This window comes from Capricornis sumatraensis, chromosome 9 (genome assembly GCF_032405125.1).
Source record: "Capricornis sumatraensis isolate serow.1 chromosome 9, serow.2, whole genome shotgun sequence".
Taxonomy (NCBI): domain Eukaryota; kingdom Metazoa; phylum Chordata; class Mammalia; order Artiodactyla; family Bovidae; genus Capricornis; species Capricornis sumatraensis.
In genome coordinates, this window is record NC_091077.1 from 25,607,327 (window position 1) to 25,633,592 (window position 26,266).

Below are 26,266 nucleotides of genomic sequence, written 5' to 3' on the forward strand. Positions count from 1 at the left end.
GGAGGGGGGTTGAAGTCCCAAGGTTGGTTCTTTGGGCCAGATGTCCATCACTGCTCAAGGTTCTTGTAGGGGTGTTTTGCTCAAGCCAAGTGGTAGGTGACTTAAACTGTAGCTCAGACCTTCCTTAAGCCCTACACCTCCAGGAAACAGCAAGTAAGGAAAGAACTCTGCATGTTCATATATGTATATGTGTACACACAACATACACAAGGCACTATGTACATATACTGATAAGCATCTGGTCGTTTTCCAGATAACATTTCCAGGGAATATTTTTGTATACTGTGGCTGGCGATTTCCTTCAGGGAAGGCCTTGTTTGACTTGGATCATGCACTTCCAGGTTCTGTTGGAATCTATAAACATATTAAAAATTAATGAGGTTAACATTTTCTCTGTGTTTGCTTTAAAATTTTGCCTGTACAGACATATCTTGAAAGTAGAATTACTTAGGTTGTCTCTTATCTTCTTCATATTCACTACGGTTTCTCAGATGTGGATGAGTGTGAAATTGGTGCCCACAACTGTGACATGCATGCCTCGTGTCTGAACGTCCCAGGAAGCTTCAAATGTAGCTGCAGAGAAGGCTGGGTTGGAAATGGCATCAAATGTATTGGTGAGTAGTTTGCAAATGTAAATAAGCTTTGGTAAGACACAAAATTCCTAGAGGCTGTTCTTTGCACAGTTGTTAACCCACATACTTGAATAGGAACATGCCTCTTATTTTCATTTATTCTCTTGGAAAATCAAAGGCTGTATTTCATTGCAAGATAATTCCTGTCCAAGAGTTCCCTTTAACCTTGGTATAAGTGATCAAATTACAACAATATGCCTTGGCATCTGCATTTTAATGTGTTGTTGTTCAGTAAGTTATTTGATGTGCAGCCAGAAATCCAAACAGCTGTAGGATGAAAAATGACTCATACATTTTTTCAGTTTTTTCCTAGGGTAATCATAAGATATAAAACCCAGTGAAATAATGGATGTAAAGGTTTTTTTGTGTTTTTTTTTTTTTTCCTTTTCCAGATAACCCAAGTTGGTAATAACTGATTGCTAGCAAGCTTCTTAATAGAAAATAGAATTCTTCTTCCAGGGAAACCTAAATGTTTTGGATTCCAAGAGGCCAGATTAGAAGGAGAATGGGAAGACAGTTGCCATTCTCCAAGTTTTACGGTTCTTGACCAGAGGCTAGGAAGTCCTTTATAGCTGTGAGGCAGGGAACTGGATTTTACTCTTGGTATCATTCATAGTGCTGCTTGGTATGCTCAGTGTTTTACGTGCCTTAACAATAAAGTGTGTTCCAACATATAAAAATTATCCAGCTCAATTCAAAATACCAATCAAAGCAGGTGAAACTGGCCTCCCCACAATTCCTCATTAAAACCCGATAAGCCTGTGGCGAGGATGCGGTGATGGTTTTAAGATCTCTTATTAAAAACAAATCAGCTTATCTGAATGTACTTTCTTATCCACTCAGTTGTTTTATACTTGTCAAATGTTTGTAGCTGACTAGAATTTGAACCATCATAGTTTCTAAACAACGTTGCTAAGGAACATTCTATCATGGCATCATTAAGTCCACCAGCTCCCTACCCTAGTCTGGACATCTTTCTATCATTAATCCAATGACTTTTCAGCCATATCCCCATTCCCGTTATTTGTTTACTGTTTTTCTAGCCTTTTCTAGCCTCCTTTTTCTGTGCTTCTTGTCCATCTGTCACTTTGGCCAACTATTGGGAAATAGCCTGCCTTCAGTACAAGAGGTTTAACCACGTCCAGGCACCAGATCCGGCTGTTTCTTTCCAGCTCCATCCCCCTGCCCTTGTTGCAGCTGTTCTCAGCTCAGTCTCCCCAGCCGCCTCCTCTCTGTTAGTTGCTAAAAGACCTCCTCATGAGTTTGCTCCCTCCCCCTCTGGTTCTCCTGCAATCCATTCTCCACATAGCAGCCAGACCAATTTTTTAAACCATGGGTCTGATTTCTTCATAATTGTCATTTTAGCCCATTGAATTCAGGATAAAATACAGCTTCCTTCACATGGTTTAGAAGACCTTGTGTCTCTCCTGCTTCACCTTTCATTATCCTGAGTCTCCTGCATTGTGCTTTATCACTCTGACCTCCTTTAATTATTGTCACACCAAGCACTTTTCCTTCTCAGTGTCTTTATAGGAGCTGTTCCCTCTGCAGGGAAGACCCATCCCTACTCTTCTTTAGCAGGTCAACTCTTGCTCATCCTTCAGGTGCAAAGTTAACTAAAAATAATTTGTCAGTGCGACCTTCCTAATTCCTGCATTCCAAGTTAGACTCCTATTCTTATTTCCTCATATTTCTTCATGGTACATGTATAACAGTGTTTAATTTAATTTTCTGTGTTTAGCACGTGTCTTTCCCATTAGACTAGGGGCTCCATGAGCTTCCCTGGCAGCTCAGTGTGTAAAGAATCCGCCTGCCAATTCAGGAGATCCAAGAGAGGTGGATTCCTTCCCTGGGTTGGGAAGATCCCCTGGAGGAGGAAAGGGCAACCCACTCCAGTATCCTTGCCAGGAAAATTCCATGGAGAGAGGAGCCTGGCAGGCTACAGTCCATGGGGTCACAAAGAAGTCGGACACAACTTCGTGACTAAACCAGGGGCTCTGTGAGGTCAAGAATCATATCTTGGTTTCCTCATCTATAAAATGAACTTGAAAACTCTGTGGTAATTGTCCTGCTCTGAAGTTCAATATTATCTTGAAAATTACCCACATTTTTAGTGATAAAGTATCCAATGATAAAATTCACCCTAAGTAGAAATCAGAAGGAAATCTAGCCCTGGTTTTCTTTTAAACATAATCCTAGTTGATTAGATAGCTCAAAAAACACTTGAACTAATTATTTTGGCCCATGTTTGTAGCATGAACATTTTGGATCATAGATCGGAGATCTTAGAAAATTAGAACTTTGACTTTGCCAGTGAACTAAAACATATTCCATTCGGCCACTTTACATTTAAATTAAGACAAATGAAAATCTTTCTGGCTGTTTAAATATTCCATCTTCATATCTGAACTTTACTGCTGTGTTCTCTTGACATGCAGATCTGGACGAATGTTCTAATGGAACTCACCAGTGCAGCATAAATGCTCAGTGTGTTAATACCCCAGGCTCCTACCGATGTGCCTGCTCCGAAGGGTTCACTGGAGATGGATTTACCTGCTCAGGTGGGTGAGGTCCTGATTTTCACAGAGCACTGTATATGTTTTTGTCATTGGAAGAAAACTGTGGTTAAAGGAGGTTGAAATTACTACCTATGTTTTTACACTTGACTTGTAGGTGAATGTGTATTTTTGCTTGCATTAAACACAAAAACTGGGAAATTTTTACAATTAATAGCTTTTATTACTATTATGTGGGCTTAATGATTGTCATTTCCTTTTATTCATTAAGTAACACGATGGCCAAAGGCAGGTTCTGATTCAGACCACCTGGATTCAGACCTTGCCTATGCTGCTTACTGGCTGTGTAGCCTTAAGCAAGTTACTTAGCCTGTGTGTCCTTAGTTTCCCCATTTTGGAATGGACATGGTGACAGTCATGATAATAATACTATTTCCCCCTTTTTTTTTATATCACCGAATGAGTGACATATGGGAAAACTATTCAGCTTCTTAAAATCTGTGACCTACCCAATCACAGTTATTTATTGTGTTTATAAAAATCTCAGTTTATCATATGGTTTTGAAAGGATTAAATGGAATGATATCAGTAAAGAGCTCAGAAACATGCATCATAAGAGCTCAGGAAATGTGACTAAATTCATACTATACTCTTTGCAGATAAAACATCCACTCATTAGATTCATGTAAAAGGCTAGAATCATCTTGCTGGACATAAAGAACAATACTTTTCAGCTTGAAAGATAGGTGTTTCTCAGTTTAATGTACTTAAATTTAACCCCAAATTAAAAGATAATTATTTGTTATGATTATTACGTCAAGAACTCAGACTTAAAATTCTCTAATGCCTCTTTAAGAAAACATGTGTATTCAGTTGTAAAGCTTTCTTACTTTTAAACCTTGGGTGCTGCGTCTTTCTCAGCATGTCTGTGCACTGTGGTGTGAAGGCAAGGGCCTGGCCTTGGAGTCAGACACAGCTGGACTCAGACCCTGGCTCAGCCGCACGTTCGCTCACTGTGACTCCCGCGGCTCCGTCGGCTACTCTTAGCCTCGGGTCCTTCCTCTTCTAAACCTCCCAGGGTTGGTGAACTAAATGAAAACATGCATGTCAGGCAACTCGCACACTCCCTGGCAAGTGTTAGGCCCTCAATAAACATTAGTTTCTGCCCTTAACCCCTTTTTCCATGTGATAGAGTCAAATAAATTATCTTTAAGATCTATGAATAATGCTCATTTGTGTAATTAAAATAAGAATGAGATTCTTCTTTGTGTAATTAAAATTTAATGAGATTGTAATGCAAGAAACTTCCCTCATTCCCATAGAGTGTCCCCGCTTTACTTAAAAATGCTTGAATTAATGAAAGAAAGAGTTGTTCACTTTAACTCTAGTGTTTTCAAATGAGTTAATGCCATTTTAAGGTTAATTCCAATGTTCTTGGCTATCTCTAAATGATGTTGCTATCACACTGATGCATCACATTAGCCTTAAAGAGAACGGAGACAGATGGGAGAGACATCTCATACCTCATTCCTCCTGTTTATCCTCATGGCATTGCATGTTATAGATTAAACAGCTTTACTGTCCAGCAGTATACCTTTATTTAGGTGTGTATGGATAATTGTTTGATGTTAATGAACACTGACTCAGGCCAGTGAGATTGGTTTAGTTATGGAACAGAAAAAAGAAAAACTGTGTCAGGAGATTTGGAACTTAATAGAGATGTAATTTGCTCCTTCAACAGATGTTGATGAATGTGCAGAAAACATAAATCTCTGTGAGAACGGACAGTGCCTCAACGTCCCAGGCGCATATCGCTGCGAGTGTGAGATGGGCTTCACGCCAGCCTCAGACAGCAGGTCCTGCCAAGGTGGGTCACCAGGATTCCAACTCATTTCCAAGTGGGATCAACTGCAACAAATGAAACCACAAAAAGGGCTGGCACAGGCTCCACCTGGAAGCAGAATACACAGCACATGCTCCACATATAAAAGTCATTTGTTTAAGCATGGATTATTTTCCCGAATGAATAATGATGAAGGCGGCTTTCATCTCTTATGAAGTTTTCCTGGCCAAGAGCCAATAGTTGAACTTTGGCTTATTCAAAATTTTTTTAACTATTTCTTTTTTTTTTTAACTTTTTCTTTTGTTTTTAATCACTAAATGAATGACATGTGGATAAACTGTTCAGCTTTTAAAATATGATACATTATGTACCTCAATCACTGCTATGTAATGTGTTTGTCAAAATCTAGGTAGCTCATTTGTGGCGATACCTTCTTACCTGAGTCGGCTATCTGCATGTCTGGGACTGGAGGTCCTCTTCAGGGACTCATCCAGAACTGTACCTTTTGCTGAATAGTCATGTCTCCTTCCTATAAGTTATGACATCACCCCCTTTCCTGGAAATGGGACTTTATAACTAGTGTGATATCTTTCCAAGTAAAAGAAGTTGAATTTTCTTTTACATTAGAGACTCAATTCACATTGCATTGAGTTTGGGTCATCATTGTGTTCTTAAGAGTACATTAAAATGTAAATAAAGAAAGGAGAGGACTGAAAATGATTCATATGCCATAAGGTTTTTAACAAAATTAGTGATTCATAAAAAACCTTAAAAAAATAACTCAGGCTGGCTGCTAGGCAAAGATTTTTAAATGAAACCAGATTATAGGCTTTCCCTACGTGAGTATCTAGTCAAATGAACAGAAATAGTAAATGCCAGCTTACACACACACACACACACACACACACGCTTCACCAACCAAATGAAAATTATACAATCTGGGGCAGCTTAAACTAGAGCCTGACTCTGCCCCACCATCAGAAGTATCGCTGAAGAGAGAAAGTGTGTGTAAAAGATCATGGAATTTTCCATAAATATCTACCAATTTGGATCGAATCAGAACAAGAGGATGAGTAGTAGGCTCTAGGAAAATACTAGAAACTGAAAGCATTTGTGTTTCTACTTTGACCTGCTAGGTTGAGCAGAATCTAAACCATTTTATACAGAGCAGCTGTAGAATGAACTTTCTTTTTTTCTTAGTCCTGCTTCTTTCTAAGCATTGAAGTTAGTAGAAACTGTGAGTCAATATGGTCATGGAATTACACGATTTATTATGCACGTCAGCTAGACAAGAATTGGTGGGAAAAGGAACAAGTTAGCCGTATCCAGACACTTTAGCCAACATAAAATTTAAAAATTAATCCTTTATACTTAAGACAACATTTGCCCTTCATAGTTCTACTCCATTATCTGTGGCCTAGGCCCTTCTAAAACTTTTCCCAGAACCGCCCCCAAGGTGATACTAAATAGTTTCTATTTACTGTACTTCCTTCCTGTGTTGGCTTTCCCAAAATATGTCATTTCCATGTAGAGAAATCCCAATTGCCAGGGCGTCTGAGACTGGCACACACATAGCTCACCCTCTGCTCCAGTTAGACAGATGTCAGCTTTTGAGATCCCCAAAATATAATTCTGTGGTTCTGCCTGTTTCTCCTTTGTTTTGTTGTTTCTTTTCCTATGAGATCTGGCACGTCTAGACAGTTTATCCTGAGTTACTACTTTAGTTTCTTGACATTTTTCCATCTTACTATAAATTAATGCCCCTCTGAATTAATCCTCCGATCAACATTGTCCACTCAGCATCTACCTCTAATTTCTATAGTTTAAAAGTTTGCTAGAGTTGGCCGTTTCTCAGTATTCTTCACCAAAATGGAAGTGTACAAAACCTGCAGGAACCTCCTCAGGGACAGGTTAGGACTCCCATCAGGTAGAGTGAACCAAAGACAGAGCATTTCTTATGATGTCTGAAGAGAGATCAGGGGTCAGGTTCATCAACAAAGAGCACGCAGAGCCCAGCACAGGTCTTCCCATCCATGTTTCTCATCTTCCCCCACCTTATGAAACTCTGGGCCACAGAGTAGAAGCTTTAGTGAAACCCATACCCCAAGCTATCTTCCAAAGAAATCCCAAGATTAAAACAGAAGGGAGGATGTCAAGAAGTTCCATCTAAACTGTATGGGAGTACAGTTGACCTTTGAATAATGTGGGGGCTGGTGACGCCTACCCTCAGCTCGGTGGGCAATCCGTGTACAGCTTGTAGTCGGCCCTCGGTGTTCCCCGTTCCTCTGTTTTCATGGATCCACATATTTAACCAACCGCAGATAGTGTACTACATACGCTGCAATATTTACTACTGTGAAAAAAAAGCCTTGTTTAAATAGACACATGCAGTTCAAACCTATGTTGTTCAAGCACCAACTGTTGATAAAAACTCTCAAAAGAGCTGACCAAGTAAAGTGTAAGTAAACTGAAACAGCTACTATGCTATTATTTCTATGGAAATAACAACAAAAGAAGAACATACAAAAAACGTAAATAATCAGTTCAGAGTAGAAGAAAATTAGTCAAGGAACAAGGGCAGATTCCATGTAGGTATGTTTTACCATAGGTAATCGTAATAAAAACGTGATTGTACAAGTTCAAAGTAATTATAAGAACAGAAAAGACATTGCAGAATCATGGGAAACAAAGAAAAAAACACGGGCCAATCGAGGAAAATAAGAGAACTATTAAATAGACACAGCAAAGAAGAGAGGAGATGAAAATGTAATGACCAATGAGATAAATCACAGTGGAAAAAGAGGGGGAAATAAATTAAGAAAAGACAAAGGCCGTAAGGTTAAGTATAATGGGTGTTTCTGAAATGAAGAGTTCCTAAAAGTTGAATAGAAAAACATATTGAACAAGTAAACATTTTTCTAAAATAGAAGAAAGAACTGAATATACAGGAAGGGGTAAATCATAAGACAGATTGTAAGCTTTATTGTATTTGTCAGCTTAAGTCATAGAGATTCTTCAAACTCCAGATAGAAAAGGCAAGCCTTGAACAGGACAACCAAATACACACTAGAATACTGCCCTCCCAGTTATAAGAACACATGTGACAAGAATATTATACCTCAGAGTTAGTTAATTATATAGACAATGGACATATTCTGACATGTGAAATAATTCAGAAAGCAAGCACGTATGGGCTCTCCTTTCTTGTCTTGGTGGAAGAAAACAACACAACTTATCAGCAATGAAACAACCAATCAAGAAATATAAATGGGGAGGGGGGAAGCAGTAATTGGAGAAGTGACAATAAAACCATTATTGATTTTAAAGAATTAGTACTAAATTCTTTAGAGATTATGGTAAATGGCATGAGCATTTAAAAAGTGAAAATAATATGAATAATAAAAATGAGTTGGAAGCATATATATATTCATGCTAATTTTAATCATCATTGTGTAGAATCTGCTGTCTTAAAATCATTTGAATTTAACATAAAGCCAAAAGGTGACAAGGTTTTAGTATTTTTCATCAATTCTTTATGTTAGTATTTCAGAAGCTACTGACATAATGAAAAATTGATTTGATGCTTGAAAATGGTTCACTCTCTCTGAATATGCATTGAGAAATATCAGTTTTGGGAATATTGTTCATCCAATTATGATAAGTCTGGATAGAAGCATTTTTGAGTGATTTTTGTTTTTGCTGTCTTATTTTCTGTGTTGTTTCCTATCTTTTCTGTTTCTTATCAATACTTTTCTATATTGTTCAAATTTCTGAATATGCATCAATTTTATAAAAAGAAGACATACTCTTTTAAAAAACCTTATTTCACACTTTTTCATCATTCCAATGGAAGTTATTTGTAATAAAATTCATTTAAAAGTAAAATGCATACACATAGGGCTGATAATATAATTACATTTACATTTACAGCTTAATGCAACTCAGTTATAAACTAAGTTAATGAGTCTTTACCCATTTATGTAAAAAGAAGAACTTTATTGACCCAACACAAGTAAAGGCAACTTGCATATCAGTTGAACTTCTAAACACAGTTTGAACCATACTTTAAATATAAGATAATTGAAATGCTTTATTTTAACTATCATGAAAGACCCTTTTATACTTAAGATACAACTGTCTTGAGACAGCATTTTAGAATGACTTGTCTAGTCTCGCCTGAAATGGCATGCCTGGTCTGCATTCTCAGAATATGAGGTTATTTGTGTACAAAAATGTCCATCCTCTTCCTATGAGTAAAAATACAGATTATTTCTACAGCTGGACAGGCATACATATGCCTTCATTTTCATATGAATGAGGAGTAATAACTTCTCATTTATTTTGAGTTAAAGCTTCATGGAAGACTTTTATAACCTAAATTTATGACTTCAGGCCAACAGAGATGTTTTAATGAAATTGAAGGAATGTGGGGCAATGATGATCTTATTACACACTACTGGGGAAAAAATTCTTTCCTTCTTTATAACTGACCTTATTAAAACAGGTCAGATTACAGAATAAAAAAGTTTAAATAAGTTAAACTTAAATAATTTAAAAGATACATTTAATATTTAAAATGTCATATATTTTACATGTTGTAGATATTTTTAAAACATCTGAAGTTTTCATTATTGCAATCTTTGAATTTGTTTTTATTTTTCATTTTTTTATAATCTTATTCCCTTTGCATGTTTGTACTTAATTTAAAAAAAAAATGTTTAAGCCCCAGGCCCATTTTTTCTTAAGTAATTTACAACCCAAGACAGTTAAAATACTGTCAATAAAATGAAATAATATCCTTTTGTCTCTGCTCCATCTGAATGTTAGTTGGTTGCTGTTTACATGACATCCCTGGTCAAAGTAAAAGAAAATTTTTTGCTCCATAAAAACATCTGAGGAGATGGAATAATTTATTAATGTCATCCAGTAAATTGAAATCTTTATAATCAAGAGATTACTATTTTTTTTAATCTCCAGATATTGATGAATGCTCCTTCCAAAATATTTGTGTCTTTGGAACATGTAATAACTTGCCTGGAATGTTTCATTGTATCTGTGATGATGGTTATGAATTGGACAGAACAGGAGGGAACTGTACAGGTATGGCCAGTTAAGGGCTTAATTGTATTCTTATTAATTGAAAAGAACGCTTTATGCTAGATATAAAAGTTCCCCAAATTTCTGCTTAGCCTGCTATGCTTCAGGTTATGCATTTTTTTGAAAAAGGAAATTACATTCTGATACATTTATTTTTAACTGTGAGATTGATTTATTGTAAACAGCTTAATTTTAAATATTCAACATGAAATTAGTAAAATATCTCTGTATATATTTATGATGTCCACATATGTGTACAGTTATACATATATTTAAGTTTAATTCAAGCAAGAAATGATAGCATGGTTTCCTTCAGAATTGCAACATTTCAATATTATTTCTTTATTTATTTATTAAAGATATTAAATGATACCATCATGAATACTGTCTGATTGATATATGGAAACTGCTCTAGGTGTATACAAGGATTTCATTGTACTGAGTCCCTCCTAAAGAGTTTTAGTCTACTGACGTTCAGAATTTCCACCAAATCCTTCGGAACAGCAGTATGCACAAGGAAAGTAAAGATGTTGATGTGGGCATTCTAAATGTTTTTCCTAGATATTGATGAGTGTGCAGATCCAATAAACTGTGTGAACGGCTTGTGTGTCAACACTCCTGGTCGCTATGAGTGTAACTGTCCACCCGATTTCCAGCTGAACCCCACCGGTGTGGGGTGTGTTGGTAAGTAAAAGCAATATAAAACCAACAGATAGAAGCACATAGAGTTACATACCTCTACTCTCCTGATAATGAACTGTAATATGGGCATTTGCGACAGTTAACTTAAAGTAATACTCCTTTACTTTAAGTAAACTAGATTGCCAAAATACATGGTCACTTTTATTCTGCTAATCTTCCAGGTCATATTTTGAAACAGGAATTTTTGAGACACCTAGTCCCACAACTTCCTCTCACAGACTTGGGGACCACGGCCCTAGAGCTGCAGTCACTTGTTTTAAGGTCGCAGAGCTTGCAAATGGCAGAGCTGAAGCAGTGTCCCCAAATTGCCTGGCTACCTGTCCAATGTATTGACCAGGACAGATGCCTTTGGAATGTGGACTCAGTTTTACAAAATGAATATGTTTCAGGTTCATGCATGACAGTTGACAAGGCAAGCAATTAATGGTATTTATACCATTAGTTATATAATTCTTCAACACCAAGGGGAAAAAAACCTGTATTTCTATAGGTATAAGAAAAACCTGTCTTTCTGTAGGTATGAGAAAAACCTATATTTATATAGGTATATATTTCTTCAAAACCAAGAAAATATGGAATAAAATTTGTTAGTTATTAAATTCCCATTAAAAATTTTAATAAGGTTGTTTGTGCTTTTTTCTCCTGCAATTTATTTTCAAAATTACTTACAAATATGAAAAGTAAAAAGGTTTGTTGGATGCAGATGGCAGATAACAGTGACTGTTTTTCCTAAGAGGAGAACCAGCAGTTCCTCTTGAGGCTTTTTATATCAAAGTAAGTAATATCATCACAGGCCCATCTAGAAACATAAGGAAACATGTTCAGTGCCTCGTTATTTGTGGTGGCAAGAATTTAGCAACCATTTTTGGAGAGTGGGTTGATTAAAAAAGAACGGCAGTTGGGCACTGTGGAGTTGACAGTATGTTATAAAGATAGAATGAGGCAAATGACAAAATACCATTCACAGAAATTTAAATTGTGCACAAAAAAACCCAAAAATACAAGTTTTGCAACAGCACAGACCATAAAAAGTAATATTAAGCACTTTGAAATGTTTGAGTAGGGGAAGAGGAAGGAGATGGAGAGCAGGGATAAAAGGGAAAGAGTGGTAGGGAGGAAAGAAGGGAGGATGAATGAATACACGCCTAGTAAGAGCAGAACCTTGAGTTAACACTTCTGTCAGCACCTGAGATTTGGCAACAAAATAAAACTTAATTGAGAAAAGAAAGTAAAAGAATGACAAGCTTCCCAAGTGGTTATAATGTGCAGCTGGAGATGAAGACTCCTTGGTAGACTGTAAAGAACTTTGGCTTGTACTCTGATTTGAGATGGGACGCCATGGGAAGTGGCCTGACCCCAGGTAATGCTTCTGAAGGAAGCTATGGTAGGAAAAATAGACTGTAGGTGGGTCAGGAGATGAGTTAGAAATGGTTGCAGTAGTCCAGGTGAGGGGTGACGGTGGCTTGAACTCAGGTTGCAGTGATGTTGTAAGTGGTAAGCAGTGGTAAGTCATCAGATTCCAGGTATATTTTGAAGGTAGTGTTGACAGATCCTATTAACTGGATTGAATAAGGAGTCAAAGTTTGACTCCAAAGTTTAGAGCCTGAGCAGTTTTAAAAAATGAGTTTTCTGTTTATTGAAAATGCAAAAAAAGCCTGGGAGAGGATTGGAGCAGGTTTTTTATGTGGAGGCAAGAGTATCAAGTGTTTGACTTTAGACACGGTAACTTTAAAATAGTTCTTAATACTTGCTGCTGCTACTGCTGCTAAGCCGCTTCAGTGGTGTCCGACTCTGTGCAACCCCACAGACGGCTGCTCATCAGGCTTCCCCGTCCCTGGGATTCTCCAAGCAAGAATACTGGAGTGGGTTGCTATTTCCTTCTCCAATGCGTGAAAGTGAAGTCGGTCAGTTGTGTCCGACTCTTAGCGACTCCATGGACTGCAGCCTACCCAGGCTCCTCCGACCGTGGGATTTTCCAGGCAAGAGTACTGGAGTGGGGTGCCATTACCTTCTCCGCTTAGATACCTAAGGGGAGAAATAAAATACTAGGCACTTGGAAGAAGAATCTGGAGTTAAGGGGAGAGGTGAAAGATGGAACCACAAATTTGATCATGTTTAGGGTGATGGAACTAATGAGGTGATCTAGATGGTACTCATAGATACAAGAAGAAGTTTGAGAGTCACTTATTCTCTTAAATATCCTTTCTAAACTTGTTACAGACTGACTCTTCCAAAACTTGCAAAGCTTGATGTGCAAATTGAAACGAAACTTTAGGAGAATAGAGATTATGGGAAGGAGAGGAAGGAGGTTGCATTATCACCATTTTCTGTAATAGGATACATTGCTTTAACTGATACTGGATTTCATTTCCTTTGTTGATAAACTCATGGTATAGACTGATTGATTATTAGGAAACGTTTTTTTGCATTCATTTTATTAAAGGTCCAGAATGTCCCAGGTGAGTAATTGCTTACTCTCTTTAGCCCATGAACTATATGGATGTCTAAACATGGGAAATTGTTGTAATTGATTTAATTCCTACAACTTGGAAAAACTGTAAAGCAAGTGATGATTTCGTGCAGGGAGTTAATGTACAGAATTTGAATTTCATCGTTTGAGTGACCGTTCTCCAAAATGACATTCTTACTACTGTAAGGTGCATTGTAAACTCCCGTGTTGCTCCGCAGACAACCGCGTGGGCAACTGCTACCTGAAGTTCGGTCCTCGGGGCGACGGGAGCCTGTCCTGCAACACTGAGATTGGGGTGGGCGTCAGCCGCTCCTCCTGCTGCTGCTCTCTGGGGAAGGCCTGGGGGAACCCCTGCGAGACCTGCCCCCCTGTCAATAGCAGTGAGTATGAAGCTCAGGAAGAGGGACCCTCTGGTAGCTGAAGACTAGCTGCCGAATTCTTCTGGTGCTGGGGACAGGGGAGGAAGTGAGAGTCCACACTTTGAATCGGGACTACTTTCAGTGATTATGCTAAAACCAGCCGAGAAGCCTTCATATAAAAGGAATCTGAATTCCTCTCTTCTTGTTTTTCTTGATATGATGAAAAGAGAAAACAATTTTTAACCACAATCCACTATGAAGGATGATAATATCAGTTCTCCCTGGTATCACAGATAAAGGCCATTCCTGCTGCTTTTCCAGAGTTGTTTTAGTTGAGGTTCATAGACGCGTTGTATTCCTCAAGTCCAGCCAGGTTATATCTTAAGTGGAAATGTGTGTCCTGATATGAGCATAGGTGAAACTCAACACTGTTGAATCTTTGAGTTTTCATTTACTAGCCTAAAAAAGTTGTTGATATAAATTTTCTGAAAGTAGTTTTTTCTTTAAGTAAAAACAAATGGGTTTTGTTATTCTACTTTGTAATTTATGAAGTAATGATCTTATTTCAAGTAGAATGTTAATATACTTTTAAAGATACTGTTTGAAGAGGCACCTAGGAAAACACGGATACACCCCTTAGGATATGTGCTTTGAGCTTGGCAGTGGTTAAGTGCTAATTCATTGTCTCAGCCTCTTGCACACAGATTATCAAATTTCTTTTTCTTTCCCTCATTTTGTAGCTGAATATTACACTTTGTGTCCTGGAGGTGAAGGCTTCAGACCTAACCCCATTACCATCATCTTAGAAGGTGAGTATACCTCTGATGGCACCAGATTTAAACAAGAGCTTTCTTTAGAGAAAAGCTGGTAGAAAAGTTAGAACAGTCTAGACAAGATAATTTTGCAAAATTACAGGTAGACAGTTGCCAGTTTGCTGAAAAATCATCCGTAAGTCAGAAAGACTTGATCCATTCCAGTAGTGTGTGATTGTTCTGCAGGGAAACTCTTTTTATAATTATCCCCAACTTTCACCATTGTTAGATTTAGTTATTGCTCTTTTCAGATTATAGCAGAGTTCCATGACTAAGCCAGGGGAATTCATGATCACAATAAACCTCCTGTCTTAAGTGTGCATGGACGTCTGCAGGTCTTACAGTACCACACATTTGAAAGCCCTCAGAGTGACTCTTGTCTTTCATGATAGTATCTGAGCTGTCTCCCTTTTTGCAGATATTGATGAATGCCAGGAGTTACCAGGACTCTGCCAGGGTGGAAACTGTATTAACACTTTCGGTAGCTTCCAGTGTGAGTGCCCTCAAGGCTACTACCTCAGCGAGGAAACGCGCATCTGTGAAGGTGAGATGAATTCATACCTAAAAGTTATTAGTGCTATTTAAAACAAAATTACTGGTCAGGTCTGGAGAAAAGAGTCCATCTTCAAGGTTTATCAAGGGATATGAGGAGACTGGTTCATAGTTTTTTTTCTTTTCGGTCAGTGCTTCTAAGTTGTATAATGATGCATGCATGCCAAGTCACTTCGGCTGTGTCTGACTCTTTGTGACCCCATCGACTGTGGCCGACCAGACTCCTCTGTCCACAGGGATTCACCAGACAAGAATACTGGAGTGGGCTGCCATGCCCTCCTCCAAAGGTTCTTATTGACCCAGGAATTGAACCTGGGTCTCCTGCCTTGCAGGCAGATTCTTTACCATCTGAGCCACCAGGGAAGCCCTGTATGATGATAGCTAAATTAATTTACAGATTATTTGCAGCAATTTACTATTATTGTTCTCTGAGTAAATGGGTTGATGATAGAGGGAGAGAGCTGAAATAGTATGAAAGCATTCAATATGTTATTAACTCATATTTTAACTTTATATTTTATATAGAAAAATATGTATGTTTGAAGTGGGACCATTAGGTTAATACTTTCAGTAACTTTTTAATGTTGAACAACAGCATATGAAACAGTTCAGAGGTTATGCAGATGCCTTTCTTGGTTCCATCCCCCACCTCTCATGTGGCAGTGTAATCATCCTTGAGGGGCCTGGTCTTCCCACTAGACTGGGAGCTTCTTGAAGCAAGGGCCACATCCAATTCATCTTTATAGCTATAAGTTCTAGCTTACAGTAGAATCTCAGTATTTATTTATGGAATGAATGAATGAATGCTTCTAAAAATAAACATTAAACATGTAGTGTAATTATTTCCATTATAACTTTTCTATTGGAACATTTTAGATAAGCGCATCTGGAAGAAATATGCTTTAATAAGGAGAATAACCAGAAACTGTGCTACTTCAAGAATCTCTGAATGGGTGTTAATTTGAAAGGAGCTATAAAGAAAAAGGCATTTCTAAGTGCCTTCAATTTAAAACTGGCACTAAAATTTGATTTCAGTGACGTAAGAGGAAAGTAGCTTTAAAGCAATTCCATCTGAAGATTATGAAATTTCACTTTAAAAATATAGGCACCATTGAAGTTATTTTTTTGCCACTTTGGAATAATTTATTTTGATCACCTTTATTTTTAAATGTTAGATTTTTATTTTTCTGAAGAAGGGCATATTGTATGTGACATAAATGCATGTTGGGGGTGTTTCCTATGTAATTGCTTTAAATTCTAAATTTTATAAAAAGTAAGATGAATTCTATAAAAATTAAAATTGGGAGACTCAGCCATATGCTTTGTTCAATTGTTTAAGTCACGTAAATTCATGGGGAAAATATTTACTAATTAATGGATATTCTTGCGTCCTGTAGATATCGATGAGTGTTTTGCACATCCTGGTGTGTGTGGGCCTGGGACCTGCTACAACACCCTGGGCAATTACACCTGCATTTGCCCACCTGAATACATGCAGGTCAACGGAGGCCACAACTGCATGGGTAGGTAAAGCTCGGAAGTTGATGAGGTCACTGTTGCTGGCTTCCTGGCCATCAGTTATGTAGGAGGCAAACGTGTCATAATTATTCAGAAAGTTTGGAAGTTAAGTCTCTATGAATAATAAAGTATTTCAAAGTCTTATAAACTTATGGCTGTGTATCAGATTTTTAATATATTTTGGCTACATAGTTACATGTTATAAAGCATGAGTTTGAGGTAGAAAATTTCAACAAATATTGTAATTATATATTCTTAAATACTTTTATTTTCCATTCATATAAATTGAACATTGTTTTACAAATAAGAGAACATTCAAAATCTAATATGTAATGCTTTTTAAATTAAATGCATTTGAATAGAGAAATATCTGTTAACTTTGTCCCCCCAAGAGAATTAAAAGTAAAATCGCTTACTTAAAAACAGGAAAGATGCTTAACTAAAAATGATTTGTGTTCAACTTAAAGAATTATTTTAAGATGCTTCCACATGACCATGAAAATTTTCAGAGTTAGTCGAGGAATTTTAGTGTCTCCAGGTGTATGGGGTTTATTATTAGCTGCTGGCTGGCAGGATGGGTTGGCATTTTTGTTTTTCTCTATGTAGACATGAGAAAAAGCTTCTGCTACCGGAGCTATAATGGAACCACTTGTGAGAATGAGTTGCCTTTTAATGTGACAAAGAGGATGTGCTGCTGCACATACAATGTGGGCAAAGCCTGGAACAAACCTTGTGAACCGTGCCCAACGCCAGGAACAGGTAAGCACACAGCACCTGCTTCTGCAGGCAGCCAGGTCAGTGACATGGGGAGGCATGTAACACTAGAGTGAAAATGGGTGCAAAACGCAGACATAGTTCTGAAAAGATCCAGGAATTCGCGTGCTTGGTTTCTCAGGCAGCAGTCCTCTTTAAGGTCCAGACACTGATTTCTGAGATGTCCCTTGAGTAAAGTCTAGATCCTGAAAATAAGCCCCATTGCTGAAGAGTTAGAATTTTATAACACCAGTCCATTTAAACATGCTGCTTTAATTACTCTTCTCTTCATAAAAGAAGTATTTATTGAGAATCTATTTGTGTCATTGTATTACACTTAGAAGGTGTCATTTTGATAAATTGTGATTATTTAAATTCCAACGTGCTCATTAAGTTTGGTCTTGGAAAACATGCAAAAAAAAAAATGGATTTGATGAGCAAACTTTATGTAAAAGCAACTTGGTATCAGAGTTCTTCTTATATATCCATTCCCTCGAACTTACATGAAATTTTTAGACAGTAAAGAGAACTGGTCTTTACACAGTAAAATTTTTTTCCAGACACAGATTCTCTTGAAAGAAAAACTGAAAGGTAATGGAGACAAGAGCAACAGAATCATCTTAAAATTGTTGCCCACTCAGGTTCTTTTATGACCTGAAAAGTGGTCACTCTTAATAGCTGTAGATACTAACAGTTGAACCAACAGGACAAATAAGAAACAATGGTTATGCATTTGTTACCAAATACAGTATTATTTAGGGTACAGTTATTAAAATATTTCATTTAACATGATGAAATGAAATTAAGGAGAGACGCGGGAAAGTGATATATAGGGCCTTTTTCAGTGGCTCAAATTCAGTGGGCAAATGGATTTTCTCTTTTGTATTGAAGTATAATTGATAATATTGTATTACTTTCAGGATTAAAGCACAGTGGTTTGACATTTATACACATTATGGATTTATCTCCACGATAAGTCTAATAGCCATACATCCTCGCACAATTTTAGTGCAATTTTATTGACTATATTCCTTATGCTGAACATTACTTTGCTGTGACTTATTTATATTATAGCTGGAAATATGTACCTCTTAATCCCTCACATCTATTTTTGCCCTACCCCCTACGCCCCTCCCTTCTGGCAGGCACCAGGCTTTTCTTTATAACAGAGATTCTTATTTCTGTTTTGTTTGTTTATTCGTTTTGCTTTTTAGATTCCATGTATAAGTGAAATCATACATTACTCATCTTTCTTGGTCTCACTTACCTCACTTAGCAAAATACCCTCTACATTGATCTATGTTGTTGAAAGCGGCAAGATTTCAACAACAACACGCACACATACAATATACCATCTTGTTTATCTGTTTGCACATCAGCGGGCACTTAGGTTGCTTCTGTATCTTGGCCCTTGTAAATAATGCTACCGAAAACATAGGAATGTATATGTCTTTTTGAATTAGTGTTTTGTTTTCTTCAGATAAATGCTCAGAGATGGAATTGCCAAACTATGGCAGTTTTATTTTAATTTTTGAGAAACCTCCATGCTGTTTTCCATAGTGACTGTACCAATTTACATTCCTGCCAATAGTATACAAGAGTTGCCATTTCTTCTCACCTTCACCAGCACTTGTTATTTGTGATCTTTTTGAGAACAGCCATTCTGACAGGTATGAGGTGACACCTCATTTACATTTCACTGATAATCGGTGATGTTGAGCATCTTTTCATGTATCCGTTGGCCATCTGGGTGTTTTCCTTAAAAAAATGTCTATTCAAGTGGTCTGCCCATTTTTAACTGGATTATTTGCATTTTTTATATTGAGTTGTGAGTATTCTTTATATTTTGACATTAACCCTTATTGGATATATCATTTGCAGACATCTCATTCTATTCAGTATATTGCCTTTTCCTTCTGTAGATGGTTTCCTTCACTGTGCAAAAGCTTTTTAGTTTGATATAGTCCAATTCATTTATTTTTATTTTTTTTCCCTTGCCTGAAGAGAAAGATTCAAAAAAATATTGCAAAGACCAATGTTGGAGAGCATCCTGCTTATGTTTTCTACTAGGAGTTTTATGGTTTTCAGTCTCACATTTAAGTCTCCAGTCTGTTCAGAGTTTTATTTTTTTATATGGTGTAAGAAAGTGGCCAGTTGCAGCCTTAGGCAAGTGGCTATCAGTTTTCCCAGCACTATTTATTGAAGGGATTGTGTTTTCCCCATTTAACAATCTGGGCTCTCAGATGGCACTTAGAGTATAGTTTTCTGTATGTTACCTGATACTATTTTCAAGAGTTTTATTCCTGTGTATGGCAGTGGGCATTCGAAGACTTATGCTACTTAAAAATTCGAATTCCTAAAACGTCCTGTTAGTTTGGTGAATTACGTGTAGTAGTGACTCTCATGCTGCTGCTGCTGCTGCTGCTGCTAAGTCGCTTCAGTCGTGTTCGACTCTGTGTGTGTGACCCCATAGACGGCAGCCCACCAGGCTCCCCCATCCCTGGGATTCTCCAGGCAAGAATACTGGAGTGGGTTGCCATTTTCTTCTCCAGTGCATGAAAGTGAAGTCGCTCAGTCGTGTCCGACTCTTAGCAACCCCAGGGACTGCAGCCCACCAGGCTCCTCCGTCAATGGGATTTTCCAGGCAAGAGTACTGGAGTGGCGTGCCATTGCCTTCTCTGAGTGACTCTCATAGTCTCTGTTTATTCCATGAGACATTGTTTTTGATGCCTGAAATTTCACGTTCCAACAAACAGACGTTTATGTTAAAAAAGATAAAAAGTCATGGCTCATTCATTACTCATTGTGAACATGTTTCACCACTACAAAATTATCTTTGCATGCCTATGCCTTTGTGCAATTCTAATTCTTTGTTAAATTTGTACACTAATCTAGTTTTTCAGTTTACATAAGTTGGATCATTTTCAAAGCCCTGCGTATCAAAATAAAAAGAGCTTAAATGCCTTAAGTAGATATTTTGAACTCATAATGATTTACTTATTTTCTAGTATCCGAGCAGTAAAATGTTTAATGATGATAAGAACAGCAATAATGATAAAAGAATGCCTAGATTCATTCACTCCATGCAAAAACTGATATTGTAGTCAAATAAATATAATTGAATTAAAGTGTCTTGTTGTGAATAATATAAAATATGTTTGTCAGTTAAAGTAATACTATAAAAAGTGTTATTTTGAAGGAGTATGAGAATTTTAAGAGTGTATTTGCTTTGTTTATATTTTAAAGCTGACTTTAAAACCATATGTGGAAATATTCCTGGATTCACCTTTGACATTCACACTGGAAAAGCTGTTGGTGAGTTTTTCTAGATTATGTTTCTTTTAATACACATATGTAGCATTTTGTAAAAATTTGTTCAGCGTTTTTTAAGTTTAAAGTATCATAAAAGATAATACTTTGGATTTGGATCTGATATAGTTCGATAAGAAAGAGTAGCATGTTTACAGATAACCAAGTATTAATAGTGGGATTAGTCCATCAGCCTGGAGTGGGTTGCTAGCCTGGTGATTGAGTTATGATATAGTAGTTATGTGACTACCTCAAGATTTCATACATATAAGCTAAAGCTTTAGTTTTTCTCATTATGAATATTGTATTATCAATACATGATTCTAAGTAATCCACTTTACTTCATTAACCTTTATTGTCTGTTTTCATGGTGTATGTTTAAGTTTTGTATGTATTTTTACAGTATTCTTCTCCCTATCTACTTACGAATTTGCAGAATTATTAATTATATACATTTCTTTCTTCTGAATGTGCTTTCTCTTGCACAGGCTACTTTTCTTCCTCAAAGATTAAATGAACAATATAACTGTTAATGTCCATTATCAATGCACAGATAACAAAGGACATAAAATTAGGAAAATACAGTTGACTTTATCAAATGAGTAATAGCAATTAGGTAAGCCTGACGTGTAACTTAAGAGGAAGCTTGATTCCCTAGGAAGTTCATTTGCTCTATTGACGCTAGTATCACTTGGTATATTTGAGCAACTACTTCCATTCTTTCCTTACTGTTCAAAGGAAATAATATTTTGTAGTCTATATGCTTTCATAAACCACAAAATCAGTCATACCAGTATAGGATTGATTTTTGAGACTGAGTATGTGTTTACCATTATCCAGTGTTTTATGATAAATACATTAAGCAAAACCATATATTTGATCAAATCTGTTCAATTGCAGACATTGATGAATGTAAAGAGATTCCAGGCATTTGTGCAAATGGTGTGTGCATTAACCAAATTGGCAGTTTCCGCTGTGAATGCCCTACGGGATTCAGCTACAATGACCTGCTGCTGGTCTGCGAAGGTAATCTGAGCAATAAGTGACCTTATCCAGGAAAGTTCAGCAGACATAACTGGTTTTTAGAAGTTTTCTGACTTACTGTTTCTACTACAGCATTTAGGAGTTGATCACCAAATTGATTAAGTGAATGTAACACTGATGCCATAATGAAGTTTGAAAATGGAATTGTTGCTCTTTCAGATATCGATGAGTGCAGCAATGGCGATAACCTGTGCCAGCGAAATGCAGACTGCATCAACAGTCCAGGCAGCTACCGGTGCGAGTGCGCTGCAGGTTTCAAACTTTCACCCAACGGAGCCTGTGTAGGTAAGAAGAGAATGACTCATCCTTTGATACTGAACACCGTTGTAGGCCTCTGTGGTAGCTCAGATGGTAAAGAATCCGCCTGCAATGCAGGAGACCTGGGTTCAATCTCTAGATAGGGAGGATCCCTTGGAGGAGGGAATGGCAACCCACTCCAGTGTTCTTGCCTGGAGAATTCCATGGACAGAAAAGCCTGGCGGGCTACAGTCCATGAAATTGCAAAGAGTCGGACGCAGCTGAGTGACCAACACTTTCACTACTTTGAGCACATTCTGTATACTTAGTTCCTGCACTAAAACCTGCCTATGCTCTCCTATCAAAAAAAAGCTATTTTCAAATATAATTTTGAGATTTTCCAAGTAAATCTATTCATTCATTTTGAATCTATTTTACCATATCTTTTAGATTCTTTTGTTAGGAAAAGAAGTCTCTCAATGGATTTTTCCTAGAATTGGAACTAAAATAAAATAATATCCTTGAGATATACCAATCAACGTGTAAAAAGATCGCGTGATTTAAAAATTTTTTAAAAAGAGGCTTGTATACTTTAAAGCCTTGCCTTATTTTTATTCAACTCTTGTTATGGTTTGTTTTCAGCCTATCTGTAATAATTACTAGCAGGCTATAGAAACAATGCCTGTGGGAAAAAAATGAAGGAATCTTAATAAAGATCAGATACGTGTAACATGTGTTTTATTTTTTTGTGTTAGATCGCAACGAGTGTTTAGAAATTCCTAATGTTTGCAGTCATGGCCTGTGTGTGGATTTGCAAGGAAGTTACCAGTGCATCTGCCACAATGGTTTTAAGGCTTCTCAGGACCAGACGATGTGCATGGGTAAGCAGGGAAACAGTATTTCCAGGGCATGTCATGGAGCTGAGACTCCAGAAGCGATTACCATTCGGTTACCCGCCACAAGTAACTACCCTGTCTCTGTCAGAAACAGTCTTAACAAAAAATGAGCTATGTGAAACTATTTATAGTTTTAGTCAGTGTAAAATTTGTAAGCAGGACGCACCACAATGTGTTCTTGGGTTTAGCGGTCACAGCTTTCTTCCCCAGATGGCTTTCACATGCTTATTAACCTGAGCTTTCAGACAGCGTTACATGGAAATCGCCATGGTACTAGCTCTCCATTTACCCCTCTTTGTTCCCACTCAAGGTGCCTCCCAGGTGGTGCTAGTGGTAAAGAACCCACCTCTTGCAGGAGATATAAGAGACGCAGGTTTGATCCCTGGGTCAGGAAGATCCCCTGGAGGGAGGGTATGGCAACCAACTCCAGGGTTCTTGTCTGGAGAATCCCCATGGACAGAGGAGCCTGGCAGGCCACAGTTCATAGGGTCACAAAGAGTTGGGCATGACTCAAGCAACTTAGCACACAGGCACAGTTCCACTCAGAAAAGCCTTTTGGAACGCTAGAATGCAAGGCAGTAGTAAGGGTGACAGTGTTGAAATGAACGCATACACACATATGTACATACGCTGCTTTCGCCCAAATCACTGAACATATGAGATATATCTGCTTGCTTGGCTGTTTCAACTCTAAAAAACAGTTTTTAGAAGCAAATATGGTAAAACTTTGAAAAGCTCCAGTACAGTAGCTAATGTGATGGTTAGTTAAGCAATAATTGTGTTCAGTAAGTACTTGCTGAGCTGATGATTAACAAGATTTCAAAAGCAGAGGGGCTTTCGGAACTCAGCTTAACTTCGGAACTCACCTTGGAACTCAGCTTAACTCCTTAAACTGATGTCAGCCACTGGCTCATCTCCACTGAAGCACTCTGCACTTGCGGGAGGAAAATTAAATTTAAAAGTTGACTATTTATAATTAGCACTTCTCGATGGAGAACGAGCTGAAGTTGTACATCTACTCTTTTGGTGTTTGAGATACACTGTCTTTTTGAATTGTACAGACTTTAGTACAGCAGAATGGCAGAATTAGTTTCCTTTATGGCACGGGGTTGCGAAGAGTCAGACACGACTGAGCAACTTCAGTTTCACTTTTCACTTTCATGCATTGGAGGAGGAAATGGCAGCCCACTCCAGTGTTCTTGCCTGGAGAATCCCAGGGACGGGGGAGCCTGGTGGGCTGCCGTCTATGGGGTCGCACAGAGTCGGACATAACTGACGCGACTTAGCAGCAGCAGCAGCATGGCATATCTGTACACGAGCACCCCCTGGAGAATGTCTCCATTCTTCCAGTGCCTCCTAAGAGATCCCCTGCAGACATCTTCCATGGTCGCAGGAAAAGTTCTCTAGGGAACGCTTGTGCAAAGGACACATGGAGGATGTGGCCCTATTTGCATGAACTGTCTGAGATGTCTTGCTTATATGTTTCTCCTGGCTGCTCTCTCTGAGAAAGAGGATATGATTTGCTAAAAAAATATATATATGTATATGTGGTATTTATGATTCAGAAATTCATATGGAGAAAATCTGTCCTCAGTTTTAACAATTCACCCATGATGAAAATCAGCTAGACTCCTTGGTAATATCTCTCTTAAACAAAGCTTCTTTCCAAAGGAACAATAATAGCCCCTTTTTTTTTCACAATGGAAGAGTTTTAGCAGCCTGGAATTCATAGTCTAGGGAGTCTCCCCCTTTATATGACTGTGACCTTTCTAAATATTAATTCCATGTTTTTGAAGGCTAATAACATTGAACTCTAATAGACTTCTTCAATTTAGAGTCTACTGATTGATAAAATTTAGGAAGTTAAAGTTTACCTTTGTTGTGCTGATCAAATTAAGATATGAAAATTTCTGAGGAAGCATTTATAATGCTTAATAGAACAAATTGTTTCAGTGTTTCAAAAGATTTATTTGCTCATAATTGACAAGCAAACTTATTCATTAAAAAAACTCACTAAGGAAATGTAGGCTAATCTCGCTTGCTTGTTAGTCCAGTTCTTTTCTGAATCTTATATGTTGCTGTAAGTTATTAAGTGCCAATTTTTCTTAATAATTTTCTACCTTTGAGTTTTCTCTACCTCATACTTACTTTCCTTAAATAAATGTGGGTTCTTAGTATTAAATGAGAAAAATCTAAGTAAGCCAGTAGTTTAAAAAAAAAAATCTAAAAGTTTAATAAGCTACATTTTTCTGGTTAAAAATTGAATTCCTTTGAGCCAATGTTTCTTCGTAGATGTTGATGAGTGTGAGCGGCATCCATGTGGAAATGGAACTTGTAAAAACACCGTTGGATCCTATAACTGTCTCTGCTACCCAGGCTTTGCACTCACTCATAATAATGATTGCATGGGTAAGTGCTCAGTGCTTTACTGCTTCTCTTTCGTGTCTACAGAATATCCTAAACACAGAATAAAGGCAAAGAATGAATACATTTTTATTATTCAAATTGTGAGCATGTGCCACAAGATATGTAATGTCGTTGACTAACTTCTGGTTAACTGAAGTCACAGTATTGCCTCCAGTAATCCCAAATCACTGCAGATGGTGACTGTAGCCATGAAATTAAAAGACGCTTACTCCTTGGAAGGAAAGTTATGACCAACCTAGATAGCATATTCAAAAGCAGAGACATTACTTTGCCAACAAAGGTCCTTCTAGTCAAGACTATGGTTTTTCCAGTGGTCATGTATGGATGTGAGTGTTGGACTGTGAAGAAAGCTGAGCACCGAAGAATTGATGCTTTTGAACTGTGGTGTTGAAGAAGACTCTTGAGAGTCCCTTGGACTGCAAAGAGGTCCAACCAGTCCATCCTAAAGGAGATCAGTCCTGGGTATTCATTGGAAGGACTGATGCTAAAGCTGAAACTCCAGTACTTTGGCCACCTGATGCAAAGAGTTGACTCATTGGAAAAGACCCTGATGCTGGGAGGGATTGGGGGCAGGAGGAGAAGGGGACGACAGAGGATGAGATGGCTGGCTGGCATCACCGACTTGATGGATGTGAGTCTGAGTGAACTCCGGGAGTTGGTGATGGACAGGGAGGCCTGGTGTGCCGTGATTCATGGGGTCGCAAAGAGTCAGACATGACTGAGCGACTGAAGTGAAGTGAACTGAACTGAACTGAATCACGAGACAGTCTGCTGGGTTTAGTACTTATATCAGTCAAATCGATTCAAGGGTAAAGGCCATGCAGATCATAGTAAACTATTGGGACTGATTTATGATTTGGGGTTATTTTTACCACTTAGATGGTATCAAAGGCAGACCTCTTACGGTTTCAGATTTATTACAAGTATTTCATATAAGCCATTCTTGATTTATATTCAAACACGGACAGTCTCCAACTTAGAAACATATTGTGTCTTGAAACTCTTTTCAATCAGCCCTTGAAGCCAGGGCTGCCTTTTCCCACAGGAAGAAAGCATGGTGACTAGGTTTCTGAACCAGCCTCAGAAGCCTATTTAATCT

General features: G+C 37.8%; 1 protein-coding gene across 1 annotated transcript in view; it reads left to right on the top strand.

Annotated features, from left to right (window-relative positions):
• The window catches only part of FBN2 (fibrillin 2), a 224,214-nt gene that overhangs the window by 169,415 nt on the left and 28,533 nt on the right, over nucleotides 1-26,266 (top strand). The window contains exons 32-46 of the mRNA XM_068981357.1: nucleotides 492-614; nucleotides 3,071-3,193; nucleotides 4,890-5,015; nucleotides 9,969-10,091; nucleotides 10,650-10,772; nucleotides 13,479-13,640; nucleotides 14,360-14,428; nucleotides 14,850-14,975; nucleotides 16,381-16,506; nucleotides 17,108-17,260; nucleotides 20,501-20,569; nucleotides 21,464-21,589; nucleotides 21,767-21,892; nucleotides 22,600-22,725; nucleotides 25,033-25,149. Of these exons, the coding sequence (XP_068837458.1) occupies nucleotides 492-614; nucleotides 3,071-3,193; nucleotides 4,890-5,015; nucleotides 9,969-10,091; nucleotides 10,650-10,772; nucleotides 13,479-13,640; nucleotides 14,360-14,428; nucleotides 14,850-14,975; nucleotides 16,381-16,506; nucleotides 17,108-17,260; nucleotides 20,501-20,569; nucleotides 21,464-21,589; nucleotides 21,767-21,892; nucleotides 22,600-22,725; nucleotides 25,033-25,149 (1,818 nt within the window). The remainder of the gene's footprint in view (nucleotides 1-491; nucleotides 615-3,070; nucleotides 3,194-4,889; nucleotides 5,016-9,968; nucleotides 10,092-10,649; nucleotides 10,773-13,478; nucleotides 13,641-14,359; nucleotides 14,429-14,849; nucleotides 14,976-16,380; nucleotides 16,507-17,107; nucleotides 17,261-20,500; nucleotides 20,570-21,463; nucleotides 21,590-21,766; nucleotides 21,893-22,599; nucleotides 22,726-25,032; nucleotides 25,150-26,266) is intronic.